This window comes from Mastigoproctus giganteus, chromosome 10, assembly GCF_048544385.1.
Source record: "Mastigoproctus giganteus isolate SK-2022 chromosome 10, ASM4854438v1, whole genome shotgun sequence".
In the NCBI taxonomy this organism is placed as follows: Eukaryota; Metazoa; Arthropoda; class Arachnida; order Uropygi; family Thelyphonidae; genus Mastigoproctus; species Mastigoproctus giganteus.
In genome coordinates, this window is record NC_143584.1 from 213041733 (window position 1) to 213067820 (window position 26088).

The 26088-nt window shown below is 36.8% G+C and overlaps 1 protein-coding gene across 1 annotated transcript in view; it reads left to right on the plus strand.

The window, feature by feature from the left end:
- Positions 1–5844: 5844 nt before the first annotated feature.
- LOC150079868 (uncharacterized) overlaps positions 5845–26088 on the plus strand; it is a 33173-nt gene continuing 12929 nt past the window's right edge. Inside the window, exons 1-2 of the mRNA XM_090383262.1 lie at positions 5845–5919; positions 6276–6409. Of these exons, the coding sequence (XP_090239388.1) occupies positions 5845–5919; positions 6276–6409 (209 nt within the window). The remainder of the gene's footprint in view (positions 5920–6275; positions 6410–26088) is intronic.

Genomic DNA, 26088 nt, shown 5'->3' on the forward strand with positions numbered 1-26088 from the left:
TACTCTGATATGTATAATAAGAAACTGTACAGGGAAATAAAGTGGGCCAGTAAATCAGATAGTCTTATAATGGGAGATTTTAATTTCCCAGATATTGACTGGAATTTGTGGGTTGGTCACTCACACACTAGCAATGCTTTTGTAGATTTATTGGATGATTGTTTTCTACATCAGCATGTTCGGGAGGCAACTAGAGGGACTAATACTCCTGATCTGATTATCAGTAGTGATTCTTCATGCATTATTAATCTGCAGATAAAGGAACCACTAGGTGGCAGTGATTCCAGTGTGCTGAAGTGGGATTTACTCAAAGAGGTAACTACCACAAGGGGTAAAGGGAAGGGTTATTGCTTTCGTAAAGGCGACTAGGATGGTCTGAGACAGTAATAAATTCCATACAGTGGGACCAACTGATGATGTTACCAACAGCAAACTCAAAATGGGAAGCATTCAAAGAATATATCCCGGAAGCTACTAGGCTTTACATACCAACTAAGAAATATTGTTCAAGGTTTAGGCCTCAATATGTGTCAGATGAACTAATGAGCCATATGGCAGAGAAGAAAAATGCATGGGATACATATGACTTAATGAGTGACATGAATCCTATGATAGAAATAATCTGGTCTGTAACCAAGGCAGATTATGGAAAATCCTTGGTAAAGGATGCAAAGAAAAACAGCAGAGAGTTCTTTACCTATGTAAACTCTAGAAGGAAAGGGATAAATCAGATTGGTCCACTGGATATTGCTGATTCAACTGTTGATGATGCTGCTCACGTGGCTAACAAATTAAACGAGTATTTTGCATCAACATTCACACATGAGGAGTTATTCAGGAAGGGGAATGCCAGAGGTGAAGTCAACTCTAGCAGTGAGCTAGATGATTTTGTAATAACTGAGAGGAAAGTGGAGGGCAAATTGTTGAGGATGAACATAAAAAAGGAAATCAGGGCGAATGGGATCTATTCAGTTATATTAAACGAGGCAGCAAAGGAAGTAAGCAAACCCTCAGCCATAATTATGAGAGCGTCTTTGGACTCAGGGGAGGTACCCACAGACTTGAGATGTGCAAATATGCTTCCAATTCACAAAGGAGGATCAAAGGCTGACACAAGTAATTATAGACCTGTGAGTTTAACTTCTGTTCCAGGAAAATTAATGGAGGCACTGGTTAAAGAAGCACTGCAGGATCATTTAGACAAGACTTCAGTTATAGCTCGGACACAGCATGGTTTTGTTAAGGGGAAGTCTTGCCTGACCAATTTGATTGGATACTATGATGCAGTCACAAAAGAACTGGATGCAGGGAATAAATTTGATATTATACATTTGGATCTTAGAAAGGCTTTTGATACTGTTGCACATGGAAGAGTGCTGCACAAATTGGAGCAGTATGGCATTGGAGGCGAATTGCTGCTATGGATAAAGGGATGGTTGAGAGGGAGAAGACAGAAAGTGGTAATCAATGGACACTGCTCATCGTGGACTAATGTTATTAGTGCAGACCCTCAGGGTTTAGTGTTGGGCCCATTGTTGTTTTCTGTATTTATAAATGATATTCATGATGGTATATCAAGCTTAATGTTGAAGTGAAACATAAAAAAGACCCCTAGTGTGGATGGAATCTGCCCAGTTATATTGAAGGTGGCAGCTAGGACACCCTTAGCCATAATTATAAGCGCATCCTTAGATTTATTAGAGATCCCCATGGCCTGGAGATGTGCAAATGTATTCTCAAAGGTTGAGCAGATGGGCTGAGAGGTGGCAAATGAAGTTTAACATTGACAAATGTAAAGTACTACATATGGGAAACAGTAATCCCAGAGCAACATATCAACTCTGTGGTGCTGCACTGACAGTGGTAGAGAATGAAAAGGACCTGGGGGTAAATTGGTGCAGGCAGATATGAAGTTCTCTGAGCAGTGCAGATGGGCTGCAAGAGTAGCTAATGGTGTCTTTTCAAGGATACACAGGAATTTTTCTAGCAGGGATAAGGAGGTGATTATTCCCTTGAATAAGGCAATGGTCAGGCCACACCTTCAGTACTGTATACAGGTCTGGAGGCCTCATTTCAAAAAGGATGTAGAGCTGCTGAAACGAGTACAGAGAAGGGCTACAAGATTAGTGAAGGGAGCAAAGGGTTGTTCTTACGAAAAAACGCTTAAGTTTTGCAAATTACTGTGTCTGTAGACTAGGCACCGGCGAGGTGTTCTGATAGATGTGTATAAATCCTTGAATGCTTTGAGCATGCTCAATGCCGATGGGATTCTTTCTCATGCTCAGAATAATCACCTGAGAGGGCATAAATTCAAATTGAGGAAGGTAGATGTAGGATAGACGTGCGGAAATTTGCCTTTAGCCAGCGGGTAGTTGGTTGGTGGAACAAATTTCCATCCCTTGTTGTGGAAGTTGATAGCCTAAATAAATTTAAGGCTCAGCTGGACAGGTATTTCGAACGAATGGAGGGGTGAAGTGGAAGGTTTTTTTTGGCTGATGCTGCATAAGCTTGATTTCTTGCATCATATGCCCCTACTAATGCTGATGCTAATGATGTGGTCTAGATGGAACTAGATGCAAAAAAATTGTTTTGATGTCATATACTTCGATTTCAAGAAGGCTTTTGATACTGTTGCACATGGAACACTGCTGTACAATTTGGAGCGGTATATCATTAAGGGAAAGTTGCTGCAATGGATAAAGGGTTGGTTGAGTGGAAGACGGCAGAGAGGTAATAAATGGGCACTCTTCTACGTGGACTATTGTTATTAATGGAGTCCCCCAGCGCTGGTGCTGGGCCCACTGTTGTTTTGTGTATTTATCAGTCATATCGATGAAGGTATATCATGCTTAATGTCCAAGTTTGCAAATGTTGCAAGGGTTTGCAAGGTGGTTAATAACAGTAAAGGCAGTACACTGCTGCAACAGGATCTAGAAAGTTAGGCAGATGGGCCGAGAAGTGGCAACTAAAGTTTAAATTTGACAAATGCAATATACTGCTTATGGATATCAGTAAACCAAAATAAAATCTGTGGTACTACGCTCTAGGAGGTGGAGTATGAAAAAGACCTGGGTGGTAATTGTGCAGTCAGATATGGAGTTCTCTGAGTAGTGCAGACAAGTGCCAGAACCGGTCATGGAGTTTTGTCAATGATATATAGGAATTTTTCTAGCCGAGACAAGGATGTGATTATCCCTTTGTATAAGGCAATGGTCAGGCCACACCTTGGTCTGGAAGCCTCATTTTAGGAAGGATGTAGAGTTGCTAGAACGAGTATAGGGAAGGGCAAAAGACTGGTGAGAGTAACAAAGGGGTGCTCTTACCAAGAGGGGCTTAAATGCTGCAAGTTGCAGTATCTGGAGACGATTTACCTGCGAGGTGATCTGACGGAGGTGTATAATGCCTTGAATGATTTGAGCGGCGCAATGCTGATGGGTTATATCCGCTTGCTCAGATTAAGAACCTGAGGGGGGATATAAATTCAACTTGAGGAAAGACACTTGTAGAATAGATGTGCAGGAATGTCACTTTAGCCAGCGGGTAATTGATTGCTGGATAAGACTTTCATCTGTTGTTGTAGAAGTTGATAGCTTAAATAAATTTAACACTGACAAACATTTAGAGTGACTAGATAGGTGAAATGGGAAGCTTTTTTTTAATGGCTTTTTCTCTATAAGCTTGCTTACTTGCATGATATGCCTCAACTAATCTCAATGCTAAATATCATTTTTCCGGTGTATTTAGATCTGATGAAAGGGATGGACAAATTGACAACTATTTCAAGCAACAGTTTATAATCTAGGTTGAGGCCCGAGACCGACTAATTCAGCCACGGAGTGAAAAAGCCGATAAAATTTCCTTGCGTCATTGATGGGATTCGAATACGGGCTTTTCCGCCTGGTACGGGGGAGGATACTTGTAAGTTCCCGGACAGACCTATAAAGTTTAAACATTCTACAAGCAGTTGCAGCATAAACCCCAGGCTTTCCTTGCACCATATGGCTAATAATAATAATAATAACAATAATAATAATAATAATAATAATAATAATAATAATAATAATAATAATAATAATAATAATAATAAAGTGGTGGGTTCGTGCACTAGACAAAGGGTGACAGCTTCTCGTTGTCCAGGAACCAGGTGTCCCATGAATTCTATCCTTTCGTTGAATTTCAGTTTGTTTCACAGGTATTGAGTTACCATACAGGATTTGAATCTGCGAAAACAACTTTTCTATATTTCTTTTCTTTTCTTTATTGTCGGCAAACCAGTCCTGTTTGACCATTGCTATGTCACACACAGTTTAGCATTTCACGCTAATTACACATCAATTCTGGATTATTAGGAGTGTAAAAAAACTATTAGGAGTGTAAAAAAAAAATCAAATCAAATTATTATTTTAGGGTTGCCCGTAATTAAATACATTAACCCGTATTTGTGTCTGTAAATTGGGGATGTTCTATGGTTGATTTGCCTGTTTGCTGGACGAAAAAAACCCCAGTTACTGGGGAGAAAAACCTTGCTATCTACGCCTGAGACCAACTAACTCAGCCACGGAGTGAAAAAAGCCCATTAAAGTTCCTCACATCATCGACGGGATTCGAACCCAGGCCTTTTTCACCCGGTGTGGGGAGGACGGTGACGATACCACTGTGCTACCCGCGTAGACTATTAGGAGTGTAAAGCCATAGTAGTCCAGCACAGTTACAGTCTGTGATTTCGTCATTTTATCGTCTATGGGAGGATGGAGAACTTGTTGGAATTCTGGCTGAACCAGCCTATCACCATTGGAGTCAGGATCGTATTCAGGGGTGGGCAGAGAGGGCATATGCCCCACTTAACCAAAAATTTGAAATTAAAGAAAAAGAACACAGGGGATGTTCTAAAAAAACTTTAAAGACTAATCACCATGCCCCCTCTAACAATGATACAAGGACCTGGTCGCCATGATGATGATACCTCGATACGCCACTGATTGGAGTCCTGCAGTGTTTAAGTGCTCCGGAAATATGGTCGTCGGAAGCGGGTACATCTCGACAAAAATGATGAATTGCATGTGAAACTTCTAGTAAAACGCTGATTGGTATACGTCCGGAGACCCAGGGTTCCCCATTCAACATGCCCCAAATCATTATTTTCCGCTTTGTGTAGTGAGGATTGAGAACTACATGTTTAGCATGCTTTATAAGATGCATTGGAAAGTTGTTAATACGATTCATTGGACCAGACAAAAAAAAAAAAACTTTTTTGGACCAGACAAAAAAAAAAAAAAAACTTTTTTGGAACAGACAAAAAAAAAAAAAAAACTTTTTTGGACCAGACCAAAAAAAAAAAGAAGAGAGCAGTCAGATGATCTAGATCAACTGACTGTTCCCTTGTCCACTGTGGGTGCAGTTGCCTCTGATGAGCTGTCATAAGGATTACTCAAGTAAGCCATCACTTGTGGTTGTCTAACCATGCTGATGCACCGCGTGCATTGAAATGGATCATATTTCCCCCGTTCTGGATGGTTAATTGCTATACTGAATCATGTATGCTCAACTGTACAATGTATTGTATTCTTTTGACGAGACAAAGCGATACGGAAACGCTGAAGTCGTGTCTAAGATGTCGACCACCACTGAACGGGCCCATGATCACCATCCCACTGAAACTTGCTTAAGTCATTTTTCTAGTACGTTCTTTATGCAAAAGACCGGTATTCTGATTGCTGAGTGCCAGATTCTGCTCTTATATAGGTACCTACGTGGTGGCAGTAGCGGCAGACTCCTAGCATGAAGGTACAGTTGGGAGTGTTCCTAATGCACAGTTATCTCAGTGCATATTGGTATGTCTGAGCTATGCACGTGTGGGGTCCTTCTCGCACAGTGCACAATATTCTCGGAGGGGCGTCGGAATACTTTTCGTCATATGATGTATGTATTCTATTACCATACTGTACTTCGCTTGAAATGTCCTCTCGTCTGAGGACCACTTTACTAGCGTGCTAATAGCTTCGAACACTCTTTTGTATTTGGGGGTACCCTGTAGGGAAAAAAATCATCTTTATCAGCTGTATTTTTAATTCCATCTCAGTTGTTTGTCTAATTCCTTAAATTTACATCTTCCTATAGATTTTTAATGTAACAAATTTTGGAGACGTATATATCACGTTCTTTTTCTCCAACCCTTAATTGCCAAAATTTGCCAAAAATTCCTTTTAATCAGTCAGACTACCTACCGGAAAAGTAATGAACCACGACTTTGTCATCTGTCATTCTTTTACGGTTAGCGTTTCGTCATTCCTGAAAGAGAATGTTTTCAGCTGGGCAGTTGTAGCATAATTTTTTATTTAACGCAATTGTTTCGTTTTATTTTCTGTCATTCTTTTCTGTTTTTGTTTCCTGGAATTCGCCATTCTGAACCGTAAGTAAAATATTTCATTTCTAGTTATAATTTCAGAATTTATGATTATTCTCTTCTCTCCTGCGTACAGGTCGTAATATATTTTTAAACCTGGATGTAGTTGCCAGCTGGTAATGGTTTGTAATGCTTTTGTGTGGTTTACGAAAGGATGATATGTCACTTATTTTCGAAGAAAATTAATTAGGTCTGAGCTCCAAGGTGTTTTTATGTTATGTATGTCATTCTAACGAGTTTAATTTTGATATCAGACTCTGGAGATGTTAACCTAATCCTTCCCTCTCACCCTTCTTTCCTGTTAGATAAAGAGACATTGATAACAGAACATTTTCAGAACACGAAAAAAATATATATATAATAAAAAAATATATATATATATATTAGGAAACATTGAGAACCAATATTGCAAAACCTATTTATAATATTTGAAGTAATCCCGGACTTCCACTAGTGTCCCACCGACTTGTCGATTCTGAATCCCTGCATTCTTCTCATTTGTTTCCAAGACACCTTACCATTAATAATTGGTTTTTATTGATATTTCTTTCACTCTCATTTCTCTAAATTAATTTTTTATCCTTATATGGAATTTACTTCTCAGTCAATTCAAGAGTTAAATTATTATGGACTTCTACATTTTGGATTTTATTTTCAGCTGGAACCACTTCTGTCATTTACCCTCTGCTGTTGTTTTCTTTTTATTCTGTCACTCTCACAGAGTTGTATTTTCTAAATATTCTGACATTATATCCAGCAAAAGGACAAACTGACTGAACACTACATGCAGTTTACAGACATTGTAGTCTTAGTCACTTTAAGTGCAAAAATAATTAACTGTAACCCTCGCATAAACTCTTTTGGTTTAATAATTTTAGAAGCTAAATGACCAAGTCATTTTCAAACAAGAATTTCTAAGAAGGCATTTCCTTTCTAATTTCGTCACTGATAACGTGTGTGCCTGTTGGTAATCCAAAAAATTATTTGGCTCTTGCAATTGCAACATAAGTAATCAGGGCTGAATTTCCCATTAGGCACCATAGGCAGTGCCCAGGGTCTACAAAATTTTTAGGGCCTACAAAGGAAGGGAAAAATTAAAAAAAAAACAAAAAAAAAAAAAGTTTCATTCTTTTCACTTTTGACTAATGAAAAACGAGCTGAGAAAACGTGCACAATAGGAGCTTCAATTCAACATGCATATGCTATCTAGCTACTGTTCTCGAAACTAGGAGGATCAAAGTGATGGTCATCAATTGAGTTGGTTTAGCATTTATTATAGTTGAAACGTGAGTCACATTAATTGATGTGATTTGCAGTCAAACTGTTAAAATGAGAAGAAACATTCCTCCCCCCTTTTTTTTTTGCACATTTCGGATTAAAGGTGCCTAGTGCCTACAAACACCAAAATCCTAAGCTAATATTAGAAATTGCCACCCTCAAATGAATGGACATTGTATTTTGTGCACCCACATTAACAGAACTAATTTTTTTTTATTGGTGTTTTTCCCTCTTTTAATGTAATGAATGATACAGGGCAAAAGTCAAAACCATAAGTTCTTTGGGATCAGTGGCACACCCATTGCAAATTTAATCAAAGCTTGTGTTTTCCTGGTTTGACTGCCACATCAATAAGGATGTTTAGCACTTGTTTGGAAAGGCTTCATTCCAGACTGAATTTTTAACCTCTATCTGAATGCTTGAAAAATTGCTATTCTTCTACCTGCTGGAGTGAACCCACATAGTAATTTTTAAAATTGGCAAGAAATAATTCAAAATTTGTTTATTTTTTGATACTACCTTTGTTTTGTATCTTTTCTGGACGAGACTGTGAAAAAATCCGTTTTTATATTAACACCACACGTTTTAAGTTAATTTTTGAAAATAAAATTCACTCAAAAGTATTCTTTGAGCAGCATGGTATGTAAGTAAACTGTGTTGTTTGAAGATAATAAAGCACTCAAACCTGCATTGGTTTAATTATGTTTTTGAGATGAGCAAATCTATCGCCAATTCACAAAGGAGGGCTAAGGATGACACAGTTTAGGAGGAGGAGGAGGAGGTGATTGTCTCTCTGTTTAAGGCAATGATCAGGCCACGCCTTGAGTACTGTGTATAGGTCTGGAGGCCTCATTTTAGGAAGGATGTAGATTTGCTTGAGCGTGTACAGAGAAGGGCAACAAGATTGGTGAGGGAAATGAAGGGATCCTCTTACCAAGAGAGGCTTAAGTTCTGCAAATTGCAGTGGCCGGAAACTAGGCACCTGTGCGGAGATCTGATTGAGGCGTATAACAGCCTTGAATAGTTTGAGCATGCTGAATTCTGATGGGATCCTTCCACTTGTTCGGATTACGAACCTAAGGGGGCATAAATTCAAATTAAGAAAAGACAGATGTAGAATAGATGTGCAGAAATTTGCCTTTAGCCAGCAGGTGGTTAATTGCTGGAACAAACTTCCATCTGTCGTTGTAGAAGTTGATAGGTTAAATAAATTTAAGGAGGAACTGGACAGGATTTGGAGGGACAAGGAATTTGTGTTTTTTTTTTTTTTTTTTGGCTGATGCTGCATAAGCTCATACACTTGCTTTCTTGCATCACATGTCACTACTACTACTGCTACTACAAGTAATTTCAGATCAGTTAGTTTAACTTCTGTTCCGGGGAAAATAATGGCGTCACTGGTTAAAGTTGCATTGCAGGATCATCCAGACATGATTGTGGCAATAATTCAGACACAGCATGGGTTTGTTAAGTTAAAGTCTTGTCTGACCAATTTGATTGGATATTATGATGTGGTTACAAAGGAACTGGATGCAAAAAATAATTTTGATATCATATACAGTACTTGGATTTCAAGGAAGCTTTTGACACTGTTGCACATGGAAGACTGCTGTACAAATTGGAGCAGTAAGGGTAAGTTGCTACAATGGATAAAGGGATGGTTGAGTGGGAGACAAGAGTGTGGTAATCAATGGACATTGCTCTTCGTGGACAAATGTTATTAGTGGAGTTCCCCAGGGTTTGGTGTTGGGCCCATTGTTGTTTTGTATATTTATCAATGATATTGATGAAGGTATATTAGGTTTAATGTCCAAGTTTGCAGATGATACAAAGGTTGACAGGGTTGTTAACAACAGTAAAGACAGTATGCTACTCCAACTGGATCTAGATAAGTTAGGAAAATGGGCTGAGAAGTGGCAACTGAAGTTTAACATTGACTAATGCAAAGTACTGCATATGGGTAGAAGTAACCCCAGAGAAATGTACCAACTGTGTGGTACTACACTTAGGATGGTAGAAAATGAAAACGACCTTAGAGTAATTGTGCAGTCAGATATGAAGTTTTCTGAGCAGTACAGATAGGCTGCCAGAGCAGGTCATGGGGTATTGTCAATGATATACAGGAATTTTGCTAGTAGGGAAAAGGGGGATGATTATCCCTTTTTATAAGGCAATGGTCAGGCCATGCCTTGAGTACTGCATACAGGTCTGGAGGTCTCATTTTAGGAAAGATGTAAAGTTGCTTGAGCAAGTACAGAGAAGGGCAACAAGATATAGGTGAGGAGAACAAAGGGGTGATGTTACTAAGAAAGGCTCAAAGTCTGCAAATTTCACTATCTGCTAGGCACCTGTAAGGTGAACTGATTGAGGTGTATAAGGCCTTGAATGGGTTGAGAAGTATCAATTCTTAGCATTAGCATTAGTAGAGGCATATGATGCAAGAAAGCAAGCTTATGCAGCATCAGCCAAAAAAAAAAAAAAAAACCCCTTCCACTTCACCCCTCTGTTCATTCGAAATACCTGTCCAGCTGAGCCTTAAATTTATTTAGGCTATCAACTTCCACAGCAAGGGATGGAAGTCTGTTCCACCAACCAACTACCCGCTGGCTAAAGGCAAATTTCCGCACATCTATCCTACATCTGTCTTTCCTCAATTTGAATTTATGCCCTCTCAGGTGATTATTCTGAGCAAGAGGCAGTATCCCATCAGCATTGAGCATGCTCAAACCATTCAAGGCTTTATACACCTCTATCAGATCACCTCGCTGGTGCCTAGTCTCCAGACACTGTAATTTGCAAAACTTAAGCCTTTCTTCGTAAGAGCAACCCTTCGTTCCATTCACTAACTTGTTGCCCTTCTCTGTATTCGTTCCAGCAGCTCTACATCCTTCTTGAAATGAGGCCTCCAGACATGTATATTTGCCTTTAGCCAGCAGATTGTTGATATTGCTGGAACAAACTTCCATTTGTCATTGTGGAAGTTGATGGCTTAAATAAATTCAAGGAGGAACTGGACAAATGTTTAGAGGGAATGGATGTGTGAAATGTTTTTTTTTTTTTTTTTTTTTTTGCTGATGCTACCCATGCTTGCTTTCTAGCATCATATGCCTCTAATGCTATTTCTGAATTGGAAATATGTACATAATGGAATCAAACATTTGCATTTATTAGTAGTGGCAAATGATGCAAGAAACCAAGCTTATGTAACATGAGGCAAAAAAAAAAAAAAAAAAAACCACTCCCATTTCACTTATCCATTCCCTCCAGTAGTTTGTCTAGTTCTTCCTTGAATTTATTTAAGCTGTCCACTTCCACTCTTAAGCCATTCAAAGCCTTAAACACCTTAATCAGATCACCTTTCAGGGGCCTAGGCTCCAGATACTGCAGTTTGCAGAACCGAAGCCTTTCATAGAAAGAACACCGCTTTGTTCCTCTCACCAATCTGTTGAGGGGAACAAAGGGGTGTTCACCATTCCAGTAGTTCTACTTCCTAAAATGAGGCTTCTATACCTCTGTACAGTACTCATGATGATGCAACCATTGCCTTATACAATGGGATAGTCACTTCCTTATCCCTACTAGCAGGAAATCTTGTCTGCAGTCCTGTCTAGATGGTCCTGCATTACTTCTTTTACCAGTGGCTCCATCATTATTTTCCATGGAACAGAAGTTAAGCCAAGAGGTTTATAATTACCTGTATCACCCTTTGATCTCCTTTTGTGAATTGGGGATACAATTGCACATAACCAGTCCATGGGACTTCCCCTTAATCCAAATATGCTTTCATAAGCCTTCCTTAATATAATTGGATAATTCGATCCACCCAGGTGCCTTTCTTATGGTTAGCTTCAGTTTCTCTTCCACTTCCTCTCAGTTATTAAAAAATCTTTTTTGTGCCCTTTTAGAGCTTGATAAAATTCTCCCATCCACTTCCCTAAAGAAGTCATCATGTGTGAATGTAGTTGCAAAATACTTATTCAGTTTGTCAGCAATCTGAGCAAGAACATCAACAGTTGAACCATCAATATCAAGTGGACCAATGTGATTCATCCCTTTCCTTCTAGTGTTTACATTAGTAGCAAAGTCTTTGCGGTTTTTCTTTGCCAGAGATTTCTCATCTGCCTTGGCTTGCCTAAAATTCTTTGTGATTTCTCTGCCAAAAGTCCCATTAGTTTAGGTCTAAGCTTTGAATGGTGTTTCTTAGTTCAAGTAAGAAAATTCCATGTTTCTAGTATTTTCTTACCACTTCTTAAGTGACAATTTTCTTTGCATTAACACTCACAAAATGTTACTTCAGTCACAACTTGTTCACTGTTCTTGTGACTGAAGTGACCTTTTGTTGATGGTGATATTGCAAAGAAAGCTGTCGCTGAAGAAGTGGATAGAAAATACCTAAAAATATCTGACTCCATTATGCACATATTTCCAATTCAGAAATAAACATAATTATACTAACTTAGGTTTGTGTGCTTTATTATTTTCAAACAAAACTCGTTACTTTTTTTAGACTGTCAGTATTAGACCTGTCAGTGAGCAAAATACAAATCAAAAACCCAAACATGTCAGTGAATGTATGCAGTTGGACACCAATTGCATACTGTTATTAGCCTGTACCGCTGCCACGAAACTGAAGCATGCATTATAAGCACCGCTGCATGAAATTGAAGTGTGCGTTTTAGTATTAGTATCAATAGTGGCAAATGATGCAAGAAAGCAAGCTTATACAGCATCAGCCAAAAAAAAAAATTCTCCATTCTGCCTATCTATTCCTTCTAATAGTTATTGTTATCATTAGCTATATGGTGCAAGGAAGCCTGAGGCTTTGCTGCACCAAACAAAAAAAAAAAAAAAAAAAAAAAATTCCTGAGTTACCCATAGAGAGAGAGAGAGAGAGAGAGAGAGAGAGAGAACAAGAGTCATAAGTAGAAGGGAATCACCAAGAAAGAAGAATGATGTTTGTTATCCAGCTCAGGACCCTGGGTGTACCAAACCCATACTCACCAGGTATGAGACCCTGGACTTAGTTTAGTTCTTTCTTGAATTCATATAAACTATCCACTGCACAACAGTGGATGGAAGCTCGTTCCTACAGTCAACTACCTGCTGGATAAAGGAAAATTTCCTCACATTTATTCTACCTCAATCTTTCCTCAGTTTGAATCTATGCCCCCTCAGATTTTTAATCTGAGCAAGAGGAAGAATCCCATCAGCATTGAGCTTGCTCAACCCATTCAAGGCCTTATTGGATTACCTCAGATCCTTTTATTGGATTATCAGATTATCTCACATGTGCCTAGTTTCCAGGCACTGCAATTTGCAGAACTTAAGCCTTTCTTGCTAAGAGCATCCTTTGTTCCTCTCATCAATCTCATTGCTCTTCTTTGTGCCTCTTCCAGCAGCTCTGTATCCTTCCTAAAATGAGACCTCCACTATGACTGAATTAATCAGCCTCTAGTGAAAGGTTGCTTGACAGAAATATCCAGTTTTTATTCTGTGAACTTGGAAGAAAAGGTTCTAAAATTAGGGTGGTTCCCCCTCCAAGTGTATTGAAATCTAAAGCAACATATTTGCATTAAAGCAGCAGTGAATGTGTTAGGTGACCATTTGAAGAATTATTTTGTTGGTAAAAACTAAAAATGTGATTTTATTCAATTTAAAGCCTGCTCCATATGACACTTCATTTATTTTACAGCATAATTTAGGGCTAGAGCCTCAGTTTACAAAAGAAGTTAATTTACATACAAGTTAGTGCAATAGCATAATTTCTGTACGTAGCCAACTACTTAAGTAGTTATGAATTGGCAGCATTTCGGTATATCTCATATTATGAATACCTTCACAACAAATTACCATGATATTGCATTACCTCAAATAAATAACACTTCACCATAGGAGAACACTATGGTTACTTATTCCCAGCAGATACCACCACCCATACGGCACCATTTCTGAGCTTATTGGCTCCTCATCAGTTGGTGGGCATTTTGCAAAATCTGTTATAAATATTACCTGCTATGTTTTGACTAGGTATACAGTCCACTTGTCTGGTTACTAAGGACACCCAACATTTTCAAAAAAACTAATTTAGAAGTTACTTCCTATATACCCATAAATGGGAGTTTCTGGTGCTGTTGATTTGAGTGTGACTACAATGTAGTGATACAAATGGGTGTATAGCTAACCAAAGGCTGAATTCAACCAGTTACTACAAGTTCAAGATGTTGAATTTGTAGAACGTGGTACAGATAAATCCTTTATTGTTTAATGTTCTCCAGACTCGTGCACAGAATCTGATTGCACTGTTTGATAGTGCACACCTGCTACTCATGTGCATGCTTGCATCCATGCCTCATGCAATCATTTGAATGTGTTACTTCTCAAACCGTTCCATAACCATTGAGAATCGCTCCTGTTGATATCATATCTTTTTACTTGGAATAACTTCAAGAATTCAGAAGTTGACAGAATTGCTTGAAACTCTGTATGCCAACCTTACTTAGAGCATACAGGATTTCAAGCAAGGTTAAAGATTGGCATACCTTGCCATCCTTTAACTACTGTAGCATGTTCTAACGAATGCTTCTCTTAGCTCCTCTATTATTTATTTTAAATCAAGCTAACTCTAAAATTCCTGAGAGATTTGAGTTTGCTTTCAACTGTAAATATTGTTGGAAAGTGTTTAATTCATCTTAAGCCATTTCCACTGGGCTTTGTATGGGCCTTCCACTGCAGTTAAGACTTATTTTATTTAATCTCTTCTTTGTATTCACTTATGAGAACTCCCTTCTTTCATTTATAGCTCCCTTTGCTTATTGCATTCATGTAATCAGCTTTCACCTGTCTTACCCCAACTCTTTTTTACTCCACCCCTCAAAAATGTGATATCCGATTAAATATGGCCCATAAATAGCATACATCGTTCTATGTTTGTGTAAACCCAAATTGGATATTATCAATTCTCATAATCCCTTTGTTTTGTTGTCTAGTCTGATATTTCTACAGTTTTCACATTCCAGTATGCCAGCATTCATCACGAGTGATGGTGGGGATTTTTCTTTTATTGTGAAACAGTCTCAACTTCTTAGCAGGTGCTGTGTGGCCAAATGCAATTCCAATTAGGTAGCAATTGTAGTAATTGCTTATATTACTAAATTTAGTCCATAGAAAAACACAGGGGTTACCTGGATTATTGCCAAAAGAGAAGTAGGCTTGCCTGCATAGCACATCTAAAAGGTTCAGCATTTAACATATTGCTTTATATAAAAAAAAAAAAAAAGCGGTGCTGTAGAATGCTTTTCTAATCACATGGTATTCATGGTCTGTTGCCGTATTTCTGATGCTATTCTCTTGACCTTTTTCACTTACCACTTGGAGCCCATCTCTTTCATTTCCCACATTTTGCAGTTCATTAGAGTAACCCTATCATCTTTTTATGCAATCCCCACCATGGTACTTCCATTCTGAAATTTTATTATATAACAATGCCAATGGGATTCTTCATATTGCTCAGAATAATCACCTCAGAGGGCATAAATTCAAATTGAGGAAGGACGGATGTCAGATAGATGTGCGGAAATTTGCCTTTGGCCAGCGGGTGGTTGGTTGGTGGAACCGACTTCCATCACTTGTTGTTGAGGTTGATAGCCTAAACAAATTTAAAGCTCAACTGGACAGGTATTTCGAACGAACGGAGGGGTGAAATGGGAGTGGTGTGTGTTTTTTTTTTTTTTTTTGGCTGATGCTGAATAAGCTTACTTTCTTGCATCATATGCCTCTACTAATGCTAATGCTAATCCTAACCATAATTTTTCTTTGATTGCAGATTTGTTTTCCTTTTACTTTTTTTTTATATTTCCAGTTTTCTGCTGTTTATGTTCTGCCATCCCAAATGTTACTTGATTTTCTTTTTCACTGCTTTCTGCAATTGTTCATTTCACCATTATATCCTTTGTCTCTTGATTTTATTTTCTCCATTTTTTGCCTCTTGTTAAATTTGCCCATATCTCATTGGCAGTTCTTTCTACTATTTTTTTCCTTGATCCACATAATGCAAGTTGGATATTTTGTAGTGTAATTGTTTTGTACTTGGATGTGTAGTGTTATTACATGGATTATTCTTAATGAAATGCTATGGGTTATTCTTGATTAAATTTTATCGAACTAATTTTTTTTAAACAAATAAACAAAAATTTAACAAGGGTAATCATGTGCATCCCCTCCTCTCTTCCCCAAGCCACAGTCTTCACACTTCCATTTTCACTTTGAATTCAACCAGCTGTCACTTTGCAGATGCTGACATGTGATACTAGATTCTTTCAAACTAGTATTTAGTAAAATTTTTATAGAATGATAATAAATATTTTTTATAAGTTTAAGAGTTTGTAGTGTTTCATCTTTTGATTAATGCAATGATGTAAGTATAAATAGCATAATTTTGACATAACGATTATAGTATAAAGATGGACACAATTATCATGTGCTGTGCTGTTTAGCTTATGCTTATTAATGCAAGGTGGTTATGGAATTGCATTACATCAGATATTGTCATAAATTTACCATGATCATCACAGTAGGCAATGACCATGATAATATGTACATTGAAAACTTAATTAAATAGAAGTATAGCCAGCATTGTCTGAAATTTATAAGAATTAGTATAAAAGGCTAATGATACATCTGAAAGTGTGCTTGACACTAATTGGTGAAATATAATGGAAAGTTAAGTTGAAACTAACTTAAATCCTTGGTAAGCTTTACAATTTATCCACAACTTTTTAGCAAAATCCACCATTTTTCAAAATAAAACCAGTAAAAATTGATCAAAGTGGTACACTGGTCAATTTTATACTTTAATTTTAAGAAAGCTTTTGATACTGTGACACATGGAAGAATACTGTTCAATGTATGGCATTAAGGGCTAGTTGCTACAATGGATAAAATGATGGTTGAATGGGAGAAGATAGTGGTTATCAGTGGACACTGCTCTTCGTGGACTAATGTTATTAGTGGAAGGTGGAAGCCCCCCAGGGTTTAGTGTTTTTTTTTTTTTTTTTTTTTTGGTATTTATCAATGATATTAAGGTATATCAGGGTTAATGTCTAAGTTTTCAGATGATACGAAGGTTGGCAGGGTTGTTAATGACAGTAATGATAGTATACTACTGCAACAGGATCTGAAAAAGTTGAGCAGATGGGCTAAGAGGTGGCAGCTGAAGTTTAAAATTGACAAATGTAAAAGTACTGCATATGGGTAGCAGTAACCCCAGGGTACTGTACCAACTGTGTGTGTATTACACTCAGGGTAGTGGAGAGTCAAAAGGACTTGTGGGTAATTGTGCAGTCAGATATGAAATTTTCTTAGCAGTGCAGACAGGCAGCAAGAGTGGCTCATGGTGTCGCATCAATGATATACAGGAATTTTGCTAGCAGGGATAAGGGGATGATTGTCCCCTTGTATAAGGCAATGGTCAGTCCACACTTGAGTTCTGAAGGCATTGTAGGAAAGGTGTGGAGCTGCTGGAATGAATACAGAGAAGGGCAGCGAGATTGGTGAGTGGAACAAAGGGTTGCTGTTACCAAGAAAAGTTCCTTTTGCACAGATTACTCACCTGAGGGGACAAATTCAAATTGAGGAAAGACAATTGTAGAATAGGTGTGCAGAAATTTGCTTTTAGCCAGCAGGTGGTTGATAGTTGGAACAAACTTCCATCTGCTGTAGCAGAGGTCAACAACTTAAATAAGTTCAAGGTAGAACTAGATAAACTTTTGGAGTGAATGGATGGGTGAAATGGGGGGGGGTTGGCTGATGCTGTATAAGCTTGCTTTCTTGCATCATTTGCCTCTGCTAATGCTATTTAAATTCTTTCATGTTATCTTCTGATCACCATATCTTATTCCTTTCCACTATTTTCTTTTGCCTTCTGGTTTCTTACGCTCACAAGCTTCTTACATGATATATACTGAAAGTTCGTTGTGACCTTTCTTAATACCTCTTATAGGTGTGTAATCTGTTAAATTCATATTTTCATCTTCACAAATTACCAGATGATCTTTATTAAATCAAGCTTATAATGCATAATCCCATAGGTCTGATTCTAGTATTCTTTTAGCCATTCTCATTTTCGGTTTCTATGCAACACACTTCTTCAAATCTGTTTGGTAAATTCTATATATCTATCAAAGTCAGAAATGATAAGTCTTTTCATTTTCAGAGATTTGTCCTGTGAACTGTTCCCTATATTGGAAATTTTCAATATTATCATAACCTGCTTATCTTGAGATTAGAAAATAGAGGAGCCAGATCAAGTGAATGAACCCGAGGGGCTCACATCTGGTGAGTATGGGCTTGGCACACCCAGGATCCTGAGCTGGATATTATCATTCTTTTTCTTGGTGATTCCCTTCTACTTTTCTCTCTCTCAGGGTAACTGTTTCCAGCCATGGCAACAATGCATGCACGATTCATTCACACATCCACTTTTGTCATGTATTCGGTGTTTCCATTGTTCTTATGATTTCATTTCGTAGTTGAATCAGGCGGTCATTAATCTGCTCTGGTTTGACCCTTTGGCCATTTCAAATCTGTTTGGTAAATTCTAATGTCAAGGAAATCAACCAGCTGTACTGCTTTGATATCACAAAATACTAATGCCATAACTTTTCTAACCAAAGAAACAAGCTTGCCATCGTATGGTTTTTTTTTTTTTTTTTTTTTTGTGTTTGGTGGGGGGTGGGGGAATGGAGTATTTCCACTCTTTTTAATCAACTTATTAAATGGCATAGGAATTACTCTGGAGCTGCCATGAACAGGTCCAGATTTTTTCTTGGCACATTGCATCTGACTACTTCTGTTCAGTGCTCAAGTGTTTTGGAACCAGTGATCAGAAACCGTTCTTATCCCATATGGTCTGTTGCAATTTAATCCATTGTTTTGGTAGGCTCACAGCCTTAGTAGTCTGCTGGTCATCAGTTGGCAGTCACACATGAGTTTGTAGACATACTGGTGCTGGCTTTTGGAGTGATGATATTGGAAGGCCTCCCTGGTTGAATATCGTCTTCAACTAACTCTAGCATACTTGAATTTAGATGCCCACTTCTTAGCAGTAACATATGAGAGAGGCGATATATCCCAAAGAGACTGCCATAGCACTGGTCATGGAAAGAGGCCCTTCTGGAGTACTTTGGTTGTTATCCTCACCTCCACTTGTGTCAGTTTTCAGTGCAGCAGGTCACATTTTCAGTCTTTTAAAGTGACGAAAAATAAATTAATTGGAAGTAAATTGCTGTATAAGCATAAAAAAAAAAAGAATTGATTATTATATGATATCAGTTTTATGAATATATAACTTTCTGGTTACCATTTCTTTCTGGTTACCATTAAAATTTATGAGATACTCTTGCACAGTGAATCTGAATGTCCTTTTTCATAAAAACAATGTCAGGAAACTGAATAATTTTCCATTTTGGTTAAGTATTAATTTAACTGTACTTACTGTTAACTAACAGTTAACCTTCAGCTACCCAGTGTATTTATTAAATTTTATCCATTATATTCTTCAGAAATGCACTGTATACATTATATCGTTACTGAAGCGTACAGACAGTTTTTCCTTAGTCTGTATTCAGAACAGTCAAGTACAGTGTGTCTACACTACACTTATTGAAAGCATTTTTAAGGGTTTTTCTCGCTTTTCCCAGTATTTTAATTTTTTTGGTATATTTTACTGATATATTGCTTTCAATTTGCAAACCCCCAAAAAACATCCTTTTTTGCCCACTGCATCATTATATTGGATTACTCATGCAGCTTTTGAAAGGTATCTTCATTGTGGATTGATTGATGAGTGCTGAATGATTTTTTTTAAATTTTCATATAGGGATTTATCCTTAACTGTTAACATCAACATTGACATAATTTTCTGCTGACATATTCATGAAGTTTGTGTAATTCAGTGCCTTTCAGATCATTATTACTGCTATCATTCACATCCCTCTATATTGGAATCATTGTTTTTTATTATTAATGATATTGATGAAGGTATATTAGGCTTAATGTCCAAGTTTGCAGATTATACAAAGGTTGGTAGGGTTGTTTATTAATGACAATAATAATAATTATTATTACTAAAAAGTGGAAAGGAATCACCAAGAAAGAAAAGAATGATGAATCCAGCTTAGGACCCTGGTGATCCAAGCCCATACTCACCAGATGTGAGCCCCTGGGGTGAATAATGATGGCACACTGCTGCAACAGGATCTAGAAAAGTTGGGCAACTGAAGTTTAATATTGACAAATGCAAAGTACTACATATGAGTAGCAGTAACCTCAGCGTAATGTACCAACTGTGTGGTACTACACTCAGGGTAGTGGAGAAAGAAAAAGATCTGGGGGTAATTGTGCTGTCAAATATGAAGTTTTTCAAGCAGTACAGAGAGGCTGCCAGAGCAGGTCATGGGGTCTTTTCAATGATATACAGAAACTTTACTAGCATGGATAAGGAGGTGATTATCCCTTTGTATAAGTCGGTGGACAGGCCACACCTTGAGTACTGCATACAGGTCTGGAGGCTTCGTTTTAGTAAGGATGTAGAGCTGCCGAAATGAGTATAGAGAAGGGCAATGAGATTGGTGAGGGTAACGAAGGGTTGCTCTTACCAAGAAAGCCTTAAGTTCTGCAAATTGTGGCTTTTGGAGACTAGGCACCTGTGAGATGATCTGATTGAGGTATATAAGGCTTTGAATGGTTTGAACAAGCTCAGTGCTGATGGGATTCTTCCTCTTGCTCAGATTATGCACTTGAGGGGGCATAAATTCAAATTGAGGAAAGACAGTTGCAGAATAGATGTGCAGAAATTTGCCTTTAGCCAGGGAGTGGTTGATTGCTGGAACAAACTTCCCTCTATTATTTAGGAAGAACTGCACATAAAAAACAAACATGTTCATGATCCAATGTTATATTCTTCCATTAATACATTCCTTCTTATGTCCTGTTCTATTTTCTTCATTATATCAAGTTTAGCCTGTGCGGGTAGCACAGTGGTATCGTCACCGTGCTTCCCACACCGGGTCGAAAAGGCCTGCCTGCAAATCCCGTCAATGACACAAAGATCTTTTATGGGCTTTTTTCACTCCTTGGCTGAATTAGTTGGTATTGGGTGTAGATAACAAGGTTTTTTCTCCAGAAACTGGGGTTTTTTGTCAACAAAACAGGCAAATTGAACAGAGAATTATTGATATAATCGAACTATTGGATTATATCAAGTTTGTCACTAAGCTTTAATGTTCTTCTTTTTATGAGGTTTATTAACTTTAGGAGCCATAGTTAGGGAGTTTTAATTTAAAATAAATGTAAAACAGTGTTAAATCTGTGATATCACTACAGAATTCAAATGGCAAACAGAATTCAAACAGTAATCACGTGACTTGGCATTTTATTTTTTCAGCACTGCAAAACATCTGTGCTGTATTTAAACATTCAATTTCAATGTGCCGTTATATTAGCAGTCTGCTGTATTTATATATTTTGAATAGAATAAGGAAGTGGAAACAAGAAGTCAGAAAAATGGAAAAAAGAGAGGAAGTTGTCTAGTGCAGTCAAAAGCAGCAAATGCTAAACCTATGTAGAGCATGGACAATAAAGTGAAAAAAAAAAAAAAGATTAAGATAGAGAGTGATAAAGGGGGGATAGAAGGTAACAAAAAACAATTTTGTTATCTCTTTATTTTACTTTTTTTGTTGTTACCTTCTATCACTCTATCTCCCCTTTTTTTTTTTTTCCACTTAACATATATGATCATGTGAAGCTTTCAATAATTTATGAACCTTGATTCATTGTGTGATATGCTATTCACGAAATGCCAAGTAGTGCTGTTTTTTTTTTTTTTTTTCCCCCTCTAAGAGTACTACTTTATTTAAAAGTTATATGAAAATTTCATGTTACACATGTCTTTTGTAAGATACTTTTTTCAGTTTTGTTAGATGTTGGTTAGGTTGACTGTATAACAACAAATAATCATTGACACTGTTGGGATTTTTAATCACCTATAATCTGTATAATCCATCACAGTTGGTTTCGTAAGTAAAACATATGGTTAACATTTATGGTTAAAAGTATTTAAAGAAATCAGTCATAATTAATGTTTACTAATGAAACATTAGACAATTTTGTAATGCACAACAGCAATATGTCAAAGTATAGTCATCTGTGATAGACAGTGTACATTTTAAAAATAAATTCTCTCAGCAGTAATGCTCACAATTTGCATGTGCATGCAGTATTCCGTTTCACATTTTGCATTGCTGATTTTGCAGCTGTATCTCATTTTTTATTTAACATTAATTGCCACGAGACACAGCACGACATGGAACTTTAACGCTAGTGACAAAATTGGTTGTTATTTGCCATCCCGGCAGCCTGTTGCACAGTCTGTGCCTTCTTTTCAAGGCAGTTTGAACTACAAAAACAGTATCGGTCTGGGAGCCTTATTGCCACGCCTCATATGTTCCTTATCTTACGTAGCACGTTGTTGTACTATTCACCCAGGAGTTTGTTACTTTCTTGCACTCACAAGCTGTTCTCACAATTTCACTTGTCATCTTCCAGTTTTCTTTCATTATATTTTAGAGATCAACTACCATTTAGTCACTTTGTATTTTCTCTTTCACTTTTAAAATTTTATATACCTGTATTTTTCCAATTTTTTTTGTAATCTGCTTACTATCAACATCTTTTTTCCACCTGCAATAACTTTTATCTCCCATTCTAACAAAGCACTCTATTTGCCATGGCTGTAACTAACTGAATTCAGACTAAAGGCAGCTATTGTATCCAGTTTTCTTCAATATAAATTTATTGCAGTAATAAATCTTTTATATGCTATAGTAATAGCTGTGTATATAAGTGTGGATTTAAACATTAATTCAGCAGCAAGATAACCTGCATATAGTTTATCCTTTGTTCCTTGAAGGAAACCGTAAAACCAGAATTGCTGCATAGGGTATACAGTTTTCATAACTGCTCTGTGTACAGTACTGTGACTTTTCAAACATATAAATGAAATAATGAAATATTCATGAAATAATGAAAAATTGCATAAAAATTAATATAGACGTTACGAGGTTGCACCTGAAGTAAAGTTGCGTTGTAATAACAATAAACTTCAAAGTTCCTTATTCATAATGCAAGAAGTGATTGAAATCATTGACAAAATGTTTCACACTTTTTAAATAACTTTAAAATATATTTATTAAATAACTTTCAAAATACATGCTATATACATATTGCATGTATTTTGAAAATATTAGAGTACACAATTTAACCAAATTATTATTATTATTCAGCCATATGGTGCAAGGAAGCCCAAAGCTTATGCTGCACCAGGCAAAAAAAAAAAAAAAAAATTCTGAATTACTGAGAGAGAGAGAAGTAGAAGGGAATCACGAAGAAAGAGAAGAATGATGATATCCATCTCAGGACCCTGGGTGTGCCAAGCCCATACTCACCAAATGTGAGCCCCTGGAGATAAATCTGGTGTACTGTCAGGTAAAAGTTAGTGTGCTGCCTTGTGATAATTTAATTTGGTAATAGATGTTTTTGAAACATCGACTGTATTCAAATATATTTGAGAATGTGTTATAAATGCTAAGAGTTAGTACTATGATTACACACAGTATATTTCTACAACACACTTGCACAGTAGTAATTTTTCTCTACCCAGAGTATGCCAGATTCTGCATGATTGACTTTTTTGTGATATATGTAATCCAAATGGATAAAATTCCATGGAGTTTGGCTGGTTATAAAGGTCAAAAAATAAGATTCCAGTTATCATTTCAGTTTTAGTTTATTCAATCACTAAATTCCCTTCCTGGTGACATTATTTTTAAAATATATTTCTCATTTGTATCGCTTGGTTCATTTTTTCTTTCAAAGGAATCAAGGAATAGTTGGAAAGAAAAAAATTTCTGGATTTGATCACATACAAACCTATGAAATTCAAAATCCATTATTCAACTGTTTCAGCTATTATTGTCATGTTTATAACATCCAGATTTATGGTGTCAATAATTTGCACAAACACATCAATTAATTTCTTATTTAAAAATTAACTCAAGTTTGTGTTAACAGCATAAACTTGATTCCCAATTGAGAATTCAAGTGATATATGATTCCTCGTAGGTGCAAAATTTGAGGCCAATATTTTGAACAAACATATTCAGAAATGGGTTTGATAATGTATGACAGATTAATATCACTAAATATAACTTCAAGCATTTCACCTGATTCCTGCCTGCATATCTTCAGAGTGATAATAGATTAAAGGTAAATAGACTAGCTGTAATTGGTGGCTCATGCTAAAATGGCTGGGGGAAAGCCATCACCTACCTGCATTTGTTGGTTACTTTGGACTGTTCTAACTGCATTAACAGTGCAATTGCCTGTAGCTGTATGTTTTCACTTCCTCCTTTGTGTTGGATTTGTCTACTGACTGGTTGAGCATTGAAGTGGTAGCTACTGAAGGGGGGAAGGAATGAAGGCTGGAATACCATTGTTTTAAGAATTTTGTTTTTGAGTATGTGTGACCACTTGTTTTATTTTGATTTTGCCAATATGTTTGTTAATTAATTTGTAAGAAAAAGGGGATAAAAAAAGTTCTCAATTCAGCCAAAGCCAGAAGAGTTTATATATTCATTGTAACTGTATACATATTGAATTAATTATTAAGGGCAGCCAGATTTTTTGGTACCACAGTTTCACAAAAGTGTGTGTGTGGGCTTCTTTATATTACCTTCTCTTGTGAATTTACTCTATTACTACGATTTCATGTTCCTGTAGTGTTGAAACAGTAAACACCCAAATCCTAGCAGTAGATCTGTTGCTGGATTTGGAACACTATCTTCCAATTTTGGTTATATTAATCTTGGACTTAACATATAATGGCTGTTGCTGCCAATGCACCATAATACAGCAAATCAATGAATCAATCTTCTTCCAAATTAGTTAATAGAAATGTTGTTAAAGTTAAAAGAAGACTGGATAGTGATAATTTAATATCAATGCTTTATGTCGTTAGTTTACTTTGCACTTAGCTTAAAACAGCTGAAACTCCTTGCCGACTTGTCATGATATTATGTCACTTTTTGTACATTGTCTGTAGGCAAGTAAACAGTCATTTCTTATATAAATAGCCCCTGTCTACCATGATATTATTCAAGAGCAGACTAAACTGCGGTTTTGGGTGAACTAATACTATTCCTTCAAGGAAACAAGGCAACAGTAAGGTGGGATGGAAATTTGGAAGCATTTACCATGTCACATGGAAGTGACATGGAGGAAAAACAGTTGTGGAACAGATGTGTGGAAATTTGCCTTTAGCCAGTGGGTAGTTGATTTGTGGAACAGACTTGCATCTTTTGTTGTGGAAGTTGATGGCCTAAATAAATTTAAGGCTGAGCTGGACAGGCAATTTGGAACGAATGGAAGGATAAAATGGGATGTTTTTTTGTTTTTTTTGACTGATGCTGCATAAGCTTGCTTTCTTGCATCATATGCCTCTGCTAATGCTAATTATGACAGTTTGCATGCATGTTCTGTTGTTTCTTAAAGGTTCCAGTAATGCTTTGTGTTTGAAGTTACCATAAAAAAAGTAGATAAATTTAGGGGCATTTGTTATCACTTACCACTTATATCCTCCACATGTTTTGTTAGCATGTTTATTAAATTTTTTTCATGTTATTTTGCATGACATGTGATTTTTAATGTTATACTGCAAACAGCACCAGTCTGGTATGTACTCATTGCAACTGATCTTTATAACTAGAGACCATTCCAATATTTTTAACTTGTGATAGATATGGTATTAACCAGCCAGCCCCCTTTATGGGAAATATTCAGGATGATTACATGAAATGGTATCTGTATTTAAGATTCTGACATACCGTAATTATTTATCCAACATTGTGTTTGTTATGGTATTAGTACCTTATTAATATTAGCAACGTGGTGCATGGAAGTAAAGCTTATACAGTAAAAAAAAAAAAAAAAAATTTTTTTAATTAAAAAAAATATATAATAATAAAATTATACAGTACTAGCCAAAAAAAAAAAATCTTCATTTGCCCATTCCTTCTATTAATCCCTTAAATTTATTCAAACTCTCCACTTCCATAACATCAGATGGAAGTTTACTCCAACAACTAATTATTCTCTATCTGAATGCACATTTCTCTATATATTCTGAAACTTATGCACCCTTAGGTGTATCATCTGAGAAAGAGCAAAGATGCCATCGGTGCTTAGTTTACTTAGCCCCTTTTAAAACTATACACCCCAATTAATCGCCATGCAGATTCCTAGTTTCTAGATACAGCACTTTACAGAACCCTAATTGTTTTTGGTTAGGGTGCTCT